Source organism: Pyrus communis, chromosome 10, assembly GCF_963583255.1.
Source record: "Pyrus communis chromosome 10, drPyrComm1.1, whole genome shotgun sequence".
In the NCBI taxonomy this organism is placed as follows: domain Eukaryota; kingdom Viridiplantae; phylum Streptophyta; class Magnoliopsida; order Rosales; family Rosaceae; genus Pyrus; species Pyrus communis.
In genome coordinates, this window is record NC_084812.1 from 26,196,537 (window position 1) to 26,209,621 (window position 13,085).

Consider the following 13,085-nt stretch of genomic DNA (forward strand, 5'->3'; position numbering starts at 1 on the left):
ATAGGATAAAAAAAATATTTATTTAGCTTGAACGCATGTACCTAACATTATTCTATATATAAACACGAGTTTCACTTATTTATCATATCACTCTAAATTAAGTTGATTTTGTTCAAAATGTTTGATTCAAATTCACAATTTAGAAACACATAAGCATTTGTCTAATAGTACAGGTATGTAGTTGACACGCCATATCACTAATGTGGGTCACACAATCCAAGGCTACATGTTCCGCCATAACCAAAGTATAATTCAAAATTACAAAATTTCTCAAAATTATTAAGTGAACCGTGATTTCCTACTAATTGTCCTCCTTAAAAAAAAATAATAATAAAAACAGAAGCTTCCATCATAATTCTTTCTTTTTGGTCTCTTTCTCAAATGATATTTTTCTTTAAAAGTTTAAATTAATGAGAAATTCAAACTCAATGCATAAAAATCAATGTAATTGCACTCACGTCTGCCTTACGAACAAGCGAAAAAGAAAGAGTAATGCTACTTATACCATAATTTTGTACCACATTTTTATACTACCTTAGGTGGTATCTGATGTGTACAACCACATTATTTGAAAAATTTGCAAAACCCAAATAAATGAAGGAGAATGACTACTCGTATACCACAATCATTACTTAATTAACTAGTTTTTTTTAATTATTAGTTTATTAAATAATGAACTAAATTTAAAATTTTGATTAATTCAAATGATATGGATGTTCATATTAAATGTCACCTAAAATAGTATAAACCTGTGATACAAAAATATGGTATGAATATCATTACTAAAAAAAAAAAACAAACACAATAGAAAGAGAGCGTGCCAAAAATAGCAGAAGTAGTAATAACTATTTCGTATATAAAACGCCCAAAACTATTTTTACGACAAACGAGAGAGAGTGAGTGACTATAATTTATTTATTTACTTATTTATTCTCCTTTCCCTTCTCCTTTCCTTCTCAACACATTTCCTCCTCCGGTGGTGAACTTCGGTGATCCGTTCTTCTCCCTCGATCCATCTCCACCGTCTGTTCCCCGGAGGCATACCCTACAACCACCACCACCGTCACCTTCTTCCAATTATACAATCCGATTCCCACTTCCTCTCAGAACCAAAAACACAAACAAAATAAAAAGGAAAAGAAACACACGCATTCCCATTTCTTCCGAATTGAAATTTTGTTTGCACAACGTTTACATATACATATACATAGATACATACGGAAGGTACATGTATACGTATATGTTGTAGATGATTTGAAAACATTGAGGAGCTTGGCTGAAGAAAAAAAAAGATGGGTGTGATTTCAAGGCAAGTGTTCCCTGTTTGTGAAAGCCTGTGTTTCTTCTGTCCGGCATTGCGTGCGAGATCACGGCATCCCGTCAAACGATACAAGCAGATGCTCGCCGAGATATTTCCTCGCTCTCCGGTGTGATCTCTTTTATTCACATTTTTATTCTTGTTGGGTATTTTTAAAATTATTGTGAATGTCTAATTGAAGATTAATTTTATGCTGCAAAGTGAAAAAAAAAAAAAAAAAAACCGTGTAAATTGTATACAGAAGCAATGTGAGGCGTTTTGGTTATTGGGGGATCTTGTGAAAAAAATGGTAACTTGTGTTGCAAGAAACGAGCAATTTTCTCTTTATTATTCACTATATAATGAGCTCGGATAATATGGTGAAGTCTTCTGTAAGTTACATTGTTAAATTTACGGTTCTTATCACGTTACCATAGTGTTATCCAAAAATTGTTCACAATTTGGTGTTTACATTTCCCCTTCTTTTTCCTCCCTTAATATGAATTCCTCACAATTTTGTATTCGGCCTTTTTGTTTAATCAGGGTTTGAGCACAACTGGTTTGTATGCAAAGTTTTTATTTTATGTTTGTTCCTTCAGTTGTGTTATTGGATCATTTCTTTCCCATTTTGGCAGGACGAAGAACCAAACGATCGCAAGATTAGTAAACTATGTGAATATGCTTCAAAAACTCCTCTCCGTATTCCAAAGGTGCAACCTCTTCTCATTATGTAAAATATGGTTCACATTGTTGCCATGAACTTAAGCGATAATTTAATGTCAAAATTGTGATGTATCCTTGTATATGAAGCTGCTGACTTAAGTCAATTTGGGTGAGGGTATGATTTTCTTAGAATGATATAATAGTTTAACTAGTTGAACAGAAAAGTTGAAGGTCATTGTGGAATTTAGTCACAGTTCTACTGATGTGGAAGTCTTTTGGTTTGGAGGACTCTTCAGGAGGAGGGACCGTTGTTTATAAGGGCGGTTTGTATTCAGTACTACACCAAATTGAACTGGTAATGTATCTGGAGATAGATCAATTTGTAAGAGGCATATGTGTAGTGCCAAAATCTAAGATTAATTGAAACACAATACCTCTTATGTTTTGGCTAAGATGATGAAGAATGATAGTTAATTATGTGCATGTACTTAATTATGGAAAGTAATGACATTTAAATTTGAAACATGCTAAACAGAAGGGATTCATTAAATTTAAATGGTGGACCTTTTAATTTTCTTCCAGTCTATCGTTGTTTTTTCACCCGTTAGTAAATAATGTTTATTCATTTTCTTGACCTTTCAAAGTTATAGATTTTATTTTACTTTTCATTTGTGTATTTTTCTGTCATGTTGATAGAAGTTCTAAAATTTATAATTCAGATCACAACTACTCTGGAGCAACGGTGTTACAAGGATTTGAGGACTGAAAACTTTCACTCTGTGAAAGTTGTCATGTGCATCTACCGGAAGTTGTTGGTCTCTTGTAAGGAGCAAATGTGAGTTCTTTAGTTCATAATACATGTGAGTACATTATCGAGGTTGTTGCTTAGTATGTTTCTGTCTTCAGATTCCGAAACATTATTGAGAAAGGCTAGATCCATTGGCTGGAGTCCTAGACTGATGACAACGTACTTAACACGAAATTTGTGAATTTTCCCCTCAGAATAACGTGCATATTTGAGTCTTAACCTATGAAAATTATGGGGCACTTCTATACTAAGGAAAAATGCACCTTCCACGGTTACTTGAGTGAACTTTAGAAATTCAACAAGTCAATCCACATTAGCAAAAGGAAGGCACAAGTTTTTTGAAGCTCGGTTCACTTGTATTGTCTCCAAATTGTTAATGTTCGAGCATCTGTGGATTTTTACTTTCTCAACTCATCTTCCTATGTGTGCTGACTTTGCCAAACACACGGATTAATTATGTTGGATGACATGGAGCATCTGTGGCCAAATCAGGCCAAACGGATGTGCGAACATCCTGCTCTGGCATCATGTTACAGGCACATGATTATAGAGTGCAAGGCGCTGAATGTCCAATGTAGGACTTTATGTTCACAACACAAACAATACTTTTTATGGGTCGATTGAGATTTTGCATGAGGTGAATTGACTGGACTTTTTCACCTAGCTATGAAATTCAAGCTAACCCTTATTTGTGTATTTAATGATATTGTATTCGTTGATGCCAAAATTTGAGATTCATCCCATTAGTTTTCTCATGTGGCATAGATCATAGATACAGTCATATCTTGGCATATAGGTACACATATTTTATTCTCGGCTAAGAAGGTGTGGGTCTAACACGAGCACAGACAAACTCAAACACTATCAGAACTGGTTAGAATTATCTAAGTATGGTATCAAAGAAGTGATTCTGTACAAGCTGGATGGAGGCATATATCAATGAGATTCTTTCGATTTTCTCTATAGAATTGTAAACGGCAATGATTATCTGTTAGCTCATTTTGTTGTCAGACTCATCATGCCACCTATTTGAAGTAAATTTCTTGGGTTTGGTCATGGACGACTTTATATCTAGTAGTTTTTTCATCTATGTTATATGGTAAAGTTTCCTTGAATGCTTGACCATTAAGATATTGAATGACTTGATGAAAATGAAATGAAATTACAAGACTATCCTCTACAGTTATATTTAGCTCATGCGTAGTTGTTCGGAAATTATTGGTTTTCATGTACAAGTTGTGATATGTTTATATATGGCAGGCCATTATTTGCAAGTAGCGTGCTTAGCATTGTACAGATTCTACTTGATCAAACACGACATGATGAAATACGTCTTTTAGGATGCCAAACTCTTTTTGAGTTTGTAAATAATCAGGTGGGAGTACTCGTCGGGATCTTCTTTCTCTTTCAGATTGTTGTTTGTTTGTTTTTGTTTTTGGTGATTGTGCATAACTTTCTTTTGAAGCTGCAGGCTTTTCGCCTATGAATGTTTTTAATCTCATGTAGCTGTTTTGATATTGCAGAAGGATGGTACGTATATGTTTAACTTAGATGGCATGATTCCAAAAGTTTGTCTCTTAGCTCAAGAAACGAGGGAGGATGGGACGGATAAGCGCTTGCGTTCTGCTGGGCTTCAAGTTCTTTCATCAATGGTAATTCTTCCCCATTTCACTTTGTTTATTACTTCATGCACTGATACTTGTTTCTCATAGGATATTCAATTTAGTATAATGTAGTCTGATATTCATAATTTTCACATTGTTACTTACACGCAAAAGCTTTATTAGAATTGTTATATGTCAGTGAGAAGGGTAACTAGTGACTCACAAAGAGCGGCACTGGATCTTCTGGGGAATTATAATCTTGTAAGAGTGACAAATTCTCTCATATGCACTCTCACAAGTGTGTTTTGTGTGCAGGTTTGGTTCATGGGTGAATTCTCTCATATTTCATCAGAATTTGATAGCGTAAGTTTATTTGGTACTATATGTCTAATTCTTATATAATTTATTTTCACACTTCTTTCCATTGCTATTTTATCTAACTAGAAAAATTTGCTCATTTAAGTTCATAGAGTCAGACAGATTTTAATTAAGTATCATTTCAACTTGTAGCTGTTGGAAGAAAGGAAAAAAACGCATACAAACCACCTTTTGATATCAACTATTGTTTACAAATTCTTGTTCTTTCCGTATTTGTTTCATGCCTTGCTTCTTCATAAACTTCTAATGGCAAATTATGGAATAGTCCAATTTCGTTCTTCTTTAAGCTGCAAATCATTAGCTTCCAACAATCTTCTATTTTTCTTTTGTAAATCAGGTTGTTTCAGTAGTCTTGGAAAATCATGGAGGTCCAAAGAAAAAGTCAGAAGACACCCAGACTGGGAGTTCCGAAGAAGTTTCACCTTCACTAGAACTTGTGACAAGGATTTCGTCCTGGAGGCTGTTAGTGAGTGAAAGAGGCGAAATCCTTGTGGCAGGGTAGTTTTTCTTGGCACAGTATTGCGTAACTATCATTATGTATCATTCTTGCTATTTCATTATGTTATAGCTAGTGTCTACATTTCTTCTTGTTTTTGTTTGCAGGGACGACATGAATAACCCCATATTTTGGTCAAGGGTTTGCCTGCACAACATTGCCAAGTTAGCCAAGGAAGCTACAACTGTACGGCGTGTATTAGAATCTTTGTTCCGCTATTTTGATAATGGAGATCTCTGGTCTCCTAAACACGGGCTCGCACTGTCTGTCTTGATGGATATGCAGATAATAATTGAAAATTATGGTATTTAAATTTCTTCAAATTGCTTAGAATTTGTCTATGGGAACTTGACTACTCTTCTTTTGTGCTGAAATTAGTTGCAATCGTCCAACTGATATTTTGATGACCTGTGAACCTTTTTCTCGCAGGGCAGAACAGGCACTTCATATTGTCCATCTTAATTAAGCATCTTGATCACAAGAATGTTCTTAAAAACCCAAATATGCAGCTGGACATTGTTGATGTTGCCACCTCTCTTACTCGAGAAGCAAAGGTTCAATCATCAGTTGCTATAATTGGTGCTCTGAGTGATATGATGAGACACCTGCGAAAAAGTATACATTGCTCACTTGATGATTCAAATTTGGGGGCCGAAGTAATTGAATGGAACCGAAAATTTCAAGCAGCAGTGGACGAGTGCCTTGTGCAGTTGATACATAAGGTGACTGTAACATCCTTTACATTTTTTTTTAAAGATGGAACAAGTAGTCTCACAAGGTTTTATTGCTCTTACATTGTGCAGGTAGGAGATGCAGGTCCTGTTCTTGATATGATGGCCGTGATGTTAGAAAACATGACTAACATTGCTGTTATGGCTAGAACCTTGATTTCTACTGTTTACCGTACTGGTCAAATTGTGGCAACAATACCTAATTTGACATATCAAAACAAGGCAAGAATGCATCAGCTATATCACTTCCTTCGATCTACAGTCATTAGTGCACAAACTTACCAAGTTTCCATCTGACTTTTTTTCTTTTCTTTCTGTGGTTTGAATGTCCGAATTTCTGTAGACATTTCCTGAGGCATTATTTCATCAGTTACTCGTAGCTATGGTCTGTGTAGACCATGAAACCAGGGTGGGCGCACACCGTATATTTTCTGTCGTGCTTGTTCCCTCATCTGTTTGCCCTCGTCCCTGTGCTGCTACTCCCATTACTACAGAGAAAAATAATATTGGAAGGACTCTCTCGAGAACTGTATCAGTATTTTCTTCTTCAGCTGCCCTCTTTGAAAAACTAAACAAGGGATCACACTCACAAGAAAACATTGGTCAGGAGCTGAAGGACAAAGTTGTAATTCAGGAAGAAGCAAAAGTTCCTAATGAGTCCATGCTGAACAGATTGAAGTCCAAATTCAGTTCAAGAAGGCACCCATCAGCTACAAGTGACCCTGTAGGTAATGAGGATGCTTCAGTCAGTAATCATTCTGTGATGAACCGGTTGAAGTCAACTTATAGCCGAGCCTACAGTATTAGAAGGAATCCATCAAATACACCTTCTGCTGATCAAAAAACTACGAGTACTTCAGATAAAGAATCGGTATGGTTTGTGGTTCTGCTACCCTGTCATATAGCAACTATATACTTTGAACACCATAATATTGCTTGATCATTTTTCTTCTGACTAATTTTTGCAGACAATGTCCCTTAGGTTAAGCACTCGCCAGATTACCCTTCTGCTTTCATCAATCTGGGCACAATCCATCTCTCCTTTAAATACACCTGAGAACTATGAAGCAATAGCTAATACCTACAGCCTTGTGCTGCTTTATGCTCGGACCAAGGTACAACTTCCATTTTTTCTTGCACGTTAATCGTTAAGGTCTACTACTTCCATTCTTGTTTGTCCCCAATTTTCACTTCCTTTGTTTGGATTCACTATGTCATGTAGAACACATCCGACGAGACCCTAATCCGAAGTTTTCAGCTAGCCTTTTCCTTAAGGAGCATTTCTCTTGGGGGAGGTAAGCCATCGAGTCCAATTTATTTACATAATAATTTTTCACTGCACTGCAGCATACAGTTTCTTTTAAGGTTTTAACCACATAAATGCATTGCTCATGTCGTGGAGAAATGTCAAGATTGAGATTGTATAAAATTTGCTTGCTCAACAACTATAAGATTTAGGAATTGTGTAGAAGTTATTTCATGTTTAAGGTTCATAAAAGCAGCTCAATTACTGGTACATTAACAGATGAATAAGCTGGAAATTAGTTGCAGGCTTCCTATAACTGTAGCAATTTTTAAATCTCGGTCTAATTTCCTTTTTAAGTATGAAATTTTCAACTTTAGTTTGTGATTCTATTTTGAATATATTCGTTGCACTGAAATGTAATTGACGGCTGTAAACCATTTTGGGTTGTAATTTTTCTGATGCCATCTTTAACTAGGGGATTTCATTATTGCAGGATTACAGCCATCAAGACGCAGATCCCTCTTTACCTTGGCAACATCGATGATCATCTTCTCAGCTAAAGCCTACAACGTGGTTGCTCTTGCTCCTTGTGCTAAAGCAGCACTTACAAATGAAACAGTACGTGCAACAGAGTTTCCAGACGACATTTCCACTGAATGTTATTTGCGAACCTTTTAACTTATTTCTACTTTGACTTGAGGTATTTGAAGTTAACCTAGCTAAATACTTACGCATATGCTTTGATGACGTGCTGTCAGGTTGATCCATTTCTACGACTGGTTGACGATCACAAGTTGCAAGCTGTCAATTCTGGACCTGACCAAGTAAGGAAAGTTTATGGATCAAAAGAAGATGATGAGAATGCTTTAAGGTCACTTTCTGCCATAGAAAAATCTGAGAACCAATCTAAGGAATCATTTGCTACCATGATAGTGCAGACGCTTAGAAATTCACCAGCGGTATGTTTTCCTATCACATTTTGATTATTGGAACTATATCTCTGTGATACTGATTATTTCAGTGTTTTTATTACAGGATTCATCAATTATAAAACAGCAGTTGCTTAATGATTTTATGCCTGATGATGCATGTCCTTTGGGAGCTCCGTTGAGCATGGAAACACCAACAGAAGTCGACCAAGTTGGCGTACAAGATGACGGAGAACCTGATAAGGTAATTTACTCGAACAAACTTCCTTTTTTTTTGTAAGGTCCAAACAATTAAGCGTCAGCGTGCAAAATGATTCTATTGTGCAGGCTGAGCCCCCATTATTCACAATTGGAGATGATGTATTAGCCGATGCAGCTGAAAATCAAACCGACCCTGACACAAAAGTTGCCGTGGAAAGTCTAAGCTTAATAAGCATTGACGAGCTTTTACATTCGGTAAGTGAGGTCACTCATACACTGTTTCTGGTTTTTGGCCCTTGTAGAAATCGGACAGAAAATACGTAAATAAATGGACATTACATCAAGTTGAAAATAGTGCTAATTAAGAAAGTGATTTGTGTGTAGGTTTCGGAGACAACACATCAAGTTGGACGATTATCAGTGTCAGTTGCGACAAACATGCCTTACATAGAAATGGCTGGCCAGTGTGAGGCCCTTCAAATGGGGAAGCAGCAGAAGTTGTCGACGTTTATAGTTGCTCAACAGAGACAAGAAAGTTTGATTAAATTTTCTACTCGTGATTGCAACCAGCAGGAAAAGGAAACTCCCTCTCTTCTTCCATTGGGCGCTCCTACGGTATTTCCTTTTCTCCAATCATACACCTGACATCTAAATTTTCCACTAATTTACCATCTGTTTTCACATTTCTTCTCGTAGATATTATTGCACCGTATGCACATTGTGTTTTTAGCATATTCTGAGTTTCCGAAAACCATCTGGGACTGCAGAGTGGAAATCCATTCCTTGAATCCAGTGCTATTTCACTCAACCAATCTGTTGGCAATGGCTCTTCGATGCTTTGCGTAACTGAGTATCAGCACTATCCACACTTTCAGCTACCGGCATCAAGCCCATACGATAACTTTTTAAAGGCTGCTGGCTGTTGATCTGTTTAGAGAAAGTTTGGTAGCCCTTGTAGCACGTAAGAAATCGAGTGTTAGCAGCATTGGAGCGAGCGGCAGTTGTAAATGCAACAACTTTGTGTTGTTCCCGATTCAGCCTTGTTTTCTGTTCATATATTTACTGACTGCCTCCATTCATTTATTCATCAATTGTTGATTAGGGAGGTTAATTTTGATAAATCAACTTTGAAAACCTCAGTTCCCGCCCTAACAACCACAAGTGATAACAATGGAATCAGTCCATCCAAATCTATAACTGTTTTAATATTTTGATTTCAAAACAGATTGTATGATAATATTGTGCTTTTGTATTTTCTGTAATTATCTTTTAGTTTGTTTTGAAGAGTTTGTTCTTCACTCAAACTCTATCTTGTAAAGCTCTATATAAATGTTGAATTAATACAAGCTCAGTATCGGGCACAATTCTTATATGGTATCATCCTTCTTCTAGTCTCACGACATACCTCTCTCAAATAACAATGACATCAAGCTCAAGCTCAGGTTGGAAGGCAAACCTCTACCTAATATTGGTTACTACTAACGGCTTGTTGGTAAGTTAATTTATTTAACTATCACAAGACCAAATATTACATCTGCAGTGAGCTTAGCTAGTCAATTCATGCATGCACCTACAATAGAACACTTCAACCTTGTTAAAAGAGTACTTCGATATCTCAAAGGATTGATTGGAAGAGGAATTCTCGTGAAGAGGAATGATAACACTCAAGTTATTAGTTACTGTGAGCTGATTGGACAAGAAACCAAATAGATCGAAAGTTTACCTCAGGTTATTGCACGTTTGTGGGAGGAAATATGGTAACATGGAAGAGTAAGAAGCAAAGTGTCATTGCAAGATTGAGTGTAGAAGCTGAGTATAGATCGATGGCATCCACAACATGTGAATTAATATGGCTTAAGGGTCTGTTGAGTGATTTGGGGTTTCAAACAAAGCAATTTATGTTAATGTACTGTGATAATCAAGCTGCAATGCACATAGCTTCCAATCTAGTGTTTCACGAATGAACAAAACATATTGAGGTTGATTGCCACTACGTTCGTGCTCAAGTGCAAACTCAAGTGATTCAAACTCTCCACACAAGAAGTGCTGATCAGTTAGCTGCCATTTTCACCAAACCATGAACTCCAAATCAGTTTAAGCGTCTTCTATCTAAGCTCGGTTCCATCAACATTCTAGACCCAACTTGAGGGGGAGTATTGAAAGTCAAGAGTGGGTATTCCAGATGCAACATCAGTCATATGCAGCATCAGTCATATGCAACATCTGTCACTCCATATCGTCTAATAAAAGTCAAGAGTGGGTATCCGGAGCTATTGGTTAGGTAGACGATATGGGTGCAGTTGTCACCTTACTTCTAGTTAGATCTTTTATCTTCTTTCCCATTCTTCGAGGGTGGTTAGAAACTTTTTGCCTTACCTCCTTTCTGCTCCCTGTTTTATGGAGTTGCCGTGTAGGAGTGATTCAAGGGTGATCAATGTGTTGATCACACCTTGCCCTATATATCTTGTATTCTTGTATTGTTGTTTCTTTATGAAAGATAATACAAACAAACACTTAAATCTCAACAAGTCATTTTAAAAGCATATTCAAACGAGCTATAAATGTATAGATAAAATTTTAAAAACTAAGAGACATGAAAATTAATGATTAATTTATTCCTTAAACGTTGATAAACATGTTTATTTCTATTGATAATAAGTTATTTAAATCTCTCTAGCATTATCTTTTTTCTCTCTCTTTCTTTCTTGATTGTTGCCGTATTTCTTCGCCCAAAATTCTTTACTGCGCCGACCTTTGAATAAGAGATATTCCCTTCTCTTTTGATTGTTGCCGTATTTCTTCGCCCAAAATTCTTTACTGCGCCGACCTTTGAATAAGAGATATTCGCCCAAAATTCTTTACTGCGCCGACCCTTGAATAAGAGATATTCCCTTCTCTTTTGATTGTTGCCGTATTTCTTCGCCCAAAATTCTTTACTGCGCCGACCCTTGAATAAGAGATATTCCCTTCTCTTTGCTTCATTGGCCCGTGTCTTTTAATCTCAATGGACATGTCCGGTATGGTAGGCTCCACCATAAAGCAAAACCAAACATTAATTTACCACCCAATTAACTAATGATTAATAACAAAAGCATGAAACAAAAACCAAGTACGTAAAACTTTTATCGAACAACGGCAATTTGACATGCGCATAGTATCACACTTTTAGCCAATATAATTAGCTTAAATATGAAAGACTAAGCACTAACAAATACAAATATAAGGTTTACATCCAAATGCAAAGTAGTGCGTGTTTTTATTTTACATATTTATCCATGGCATGAGCATGTTTAAGTTGAATTTCAGTTATGTGCAAATACAAATATTGTCATTTCATGAACATGATTAGCTTAAATATGATTGACTAAGCACTAACAAATACAAATATTGTCTTCTTCTTTTTTTATCAAAACAAATACAAATATTTTCATTTCATGTGTAGTTTGATGGACAAAGTGTGTTCTGATTCTTTTTTAGTAATGCTAGGTAGACTTAGTTTTTAAATCAAATTTACAAATCAAATGATGTAGTTGTTGATTTTTAGATTATTAATTAAGTATTGATTAACGTATTTATTTTCAATTAGGAAAACATTATTTGATTTACAAATCTATCTTTCTTTCTTTTATTTTTTTACAAATCTAGTTTAAAAATTTGTTTTTCCTAACATTATCTTTTTAAGTACATTAATCCAAAGAAAAGGCAGGCAAGTGGTAACCACAGTGGTTGAAAGGTATTGAGCTCTTGCATGACGGTGTGAGTTTGAACCCCGTCGGTGGCTAATTTAACACCTAATCTAACAAAATATATTTTTCACAAAAAAAAAAAAGCCACCAAGGCCACTATGCAACTCAACCCTGGGATTACTTTCTCCACCTCCCTCTCCAGCGCACGGGAAATTTTTAGGATAGAAGCTGTTTGGAATGGGATATGAACGTAATTGGGTCACTATCACATAGTGTTCTTTTTGAATGTATGATTGTTCCTTTTCTTTTTATATAACTCCTGCGTGCTAGCCATGATTGGGAAACTAGATTCCGCCTACACAAACAACGTAGTTGTTGCTTGGTTAGTCCCTTCGTTTGCTTTGTGTGCTCTTTCGGTTTTCTAGTCGTAAGTAGTAAGATCCGGCTTTTGGTTTGAAGAGATGGAGATGAATAAGATGTTTTTGGAGAACAATAGCGGTCTTCACTTTGGACTTCCGTATGTATATCTGCAGTTTCAGGACAATTTGCTTCTTTTAGGATAGAAGCTTTTAGGATTTCGATTTAAATGTGCTGTGGTCGCATGCTGATTATTCGATGTGTTTCGTTCTTTGGTTCATACTCGGGGGCATACATTCATTCTAGAGTGCTTCTGCATGCCTTACAAGGGGATTAGACAGTACATTATCTGTCATACACTGCTTTTAATACATTTTGTAATCGCTGTGAAACTTTTAGTGTGCCGGATTACTCTCTTACTCTGTTGTATTATTGCAGTTACAATTTTTTATTTGTCTTCCAAACTGGCGCGTTTGTTTCATGTCTTTGCTAATCTTAATTAGATTTTGGCTCTGCAGAATGATATCGATCAGGACTCCGAAGCCACCAAAAAAAAAAAAAAAAAAAAAAAAAAAAAAAAAAAAAAGCAGAGCTGAAGCTTTGATTTTGTGTAATGTACGTAGCAGGCCTCGAGTGAGCGGTTAATATTGTGGTTGGGGGCTTCTGCAGCAAAAGCACATGTTGCTAGA

The 13,085-nt window shown here is 36.1% G+C and overlaps 1 protein-coding gene across 1 annotated transcript; it reads left to right on the forward strand.

Annotated features, from left to right (window-relative positions):
• Nucleotides 1-1,247: 1,247 nt before the first annotated feature.
• Nucleotides 1,248-9,699, forward strand: LOC137746469 (protein SEMI-ROLLED LEAF 2-like). The gene is made up of 19 exons (XM_068486487.1): nucleotides 1,248-1,427; nucleotides 1,933-2,007; nucleotides 2,680-2,795; nucleotides 4,029-4,143; nucleotides 4,292-4,420; nucleotides 4,688-4,735; nucleotides 5,088-5,248; nucleotides 5,354-5,550; nucleotides 5,676-5,968; nucleotides 6,050-6,199; nucleotides 6,321-6,848; nucleotides 6,946-7,092; nucleotides 7,200-7,272; nucleotides 7,717-7,841; nucleotides 7,982-8,182; nucleotides 8,259-8,396; nucleotides 8,480-8,608; nucleotides 8,738-8,968; nucleotides 9,121-9,699. Exons 1-19 carry the CDS (start codon nucleotides 1,293-1,295, stop codon nucleotides 9,277-9,279), a joined length of 3,150 nt encoding a protein of 1,049 aa, XP_068342588.1. The 5' UTR covers nucleotides 1,248-1,292; the 3' UTR covers nucleotides 9,280-9,699.
• Nucleotides 9,700-13,085: the final 3,386 nt, after the last annotated feature.

Excerpts from the sequence above, each read along its gene's own strand:
- LOC137746469 (XM_068486487.1), top strand. The coding sequence starts at position 1,293 with ATGGGTGTGATTTCAAGGCAAGTGTTCCCTGTTTGTGAAAGCCTGTGT. Across the intron at positions 4,736-5,087 it reads TTTCATCAGAATTTGATAGC|GTTGTTTCAGTAGTCTTGGA; the intron begins GTAAGTTTATTT and ends TTTGTAAATCAG. Across the intron at positions 8,969-9,120 it reads TTCCATTGGGCGCTCCTACG|AGTGGAAATCCATTCCTTGA; the intron begins GTATTTCCTTTT and ends CTGGGACTGCAG.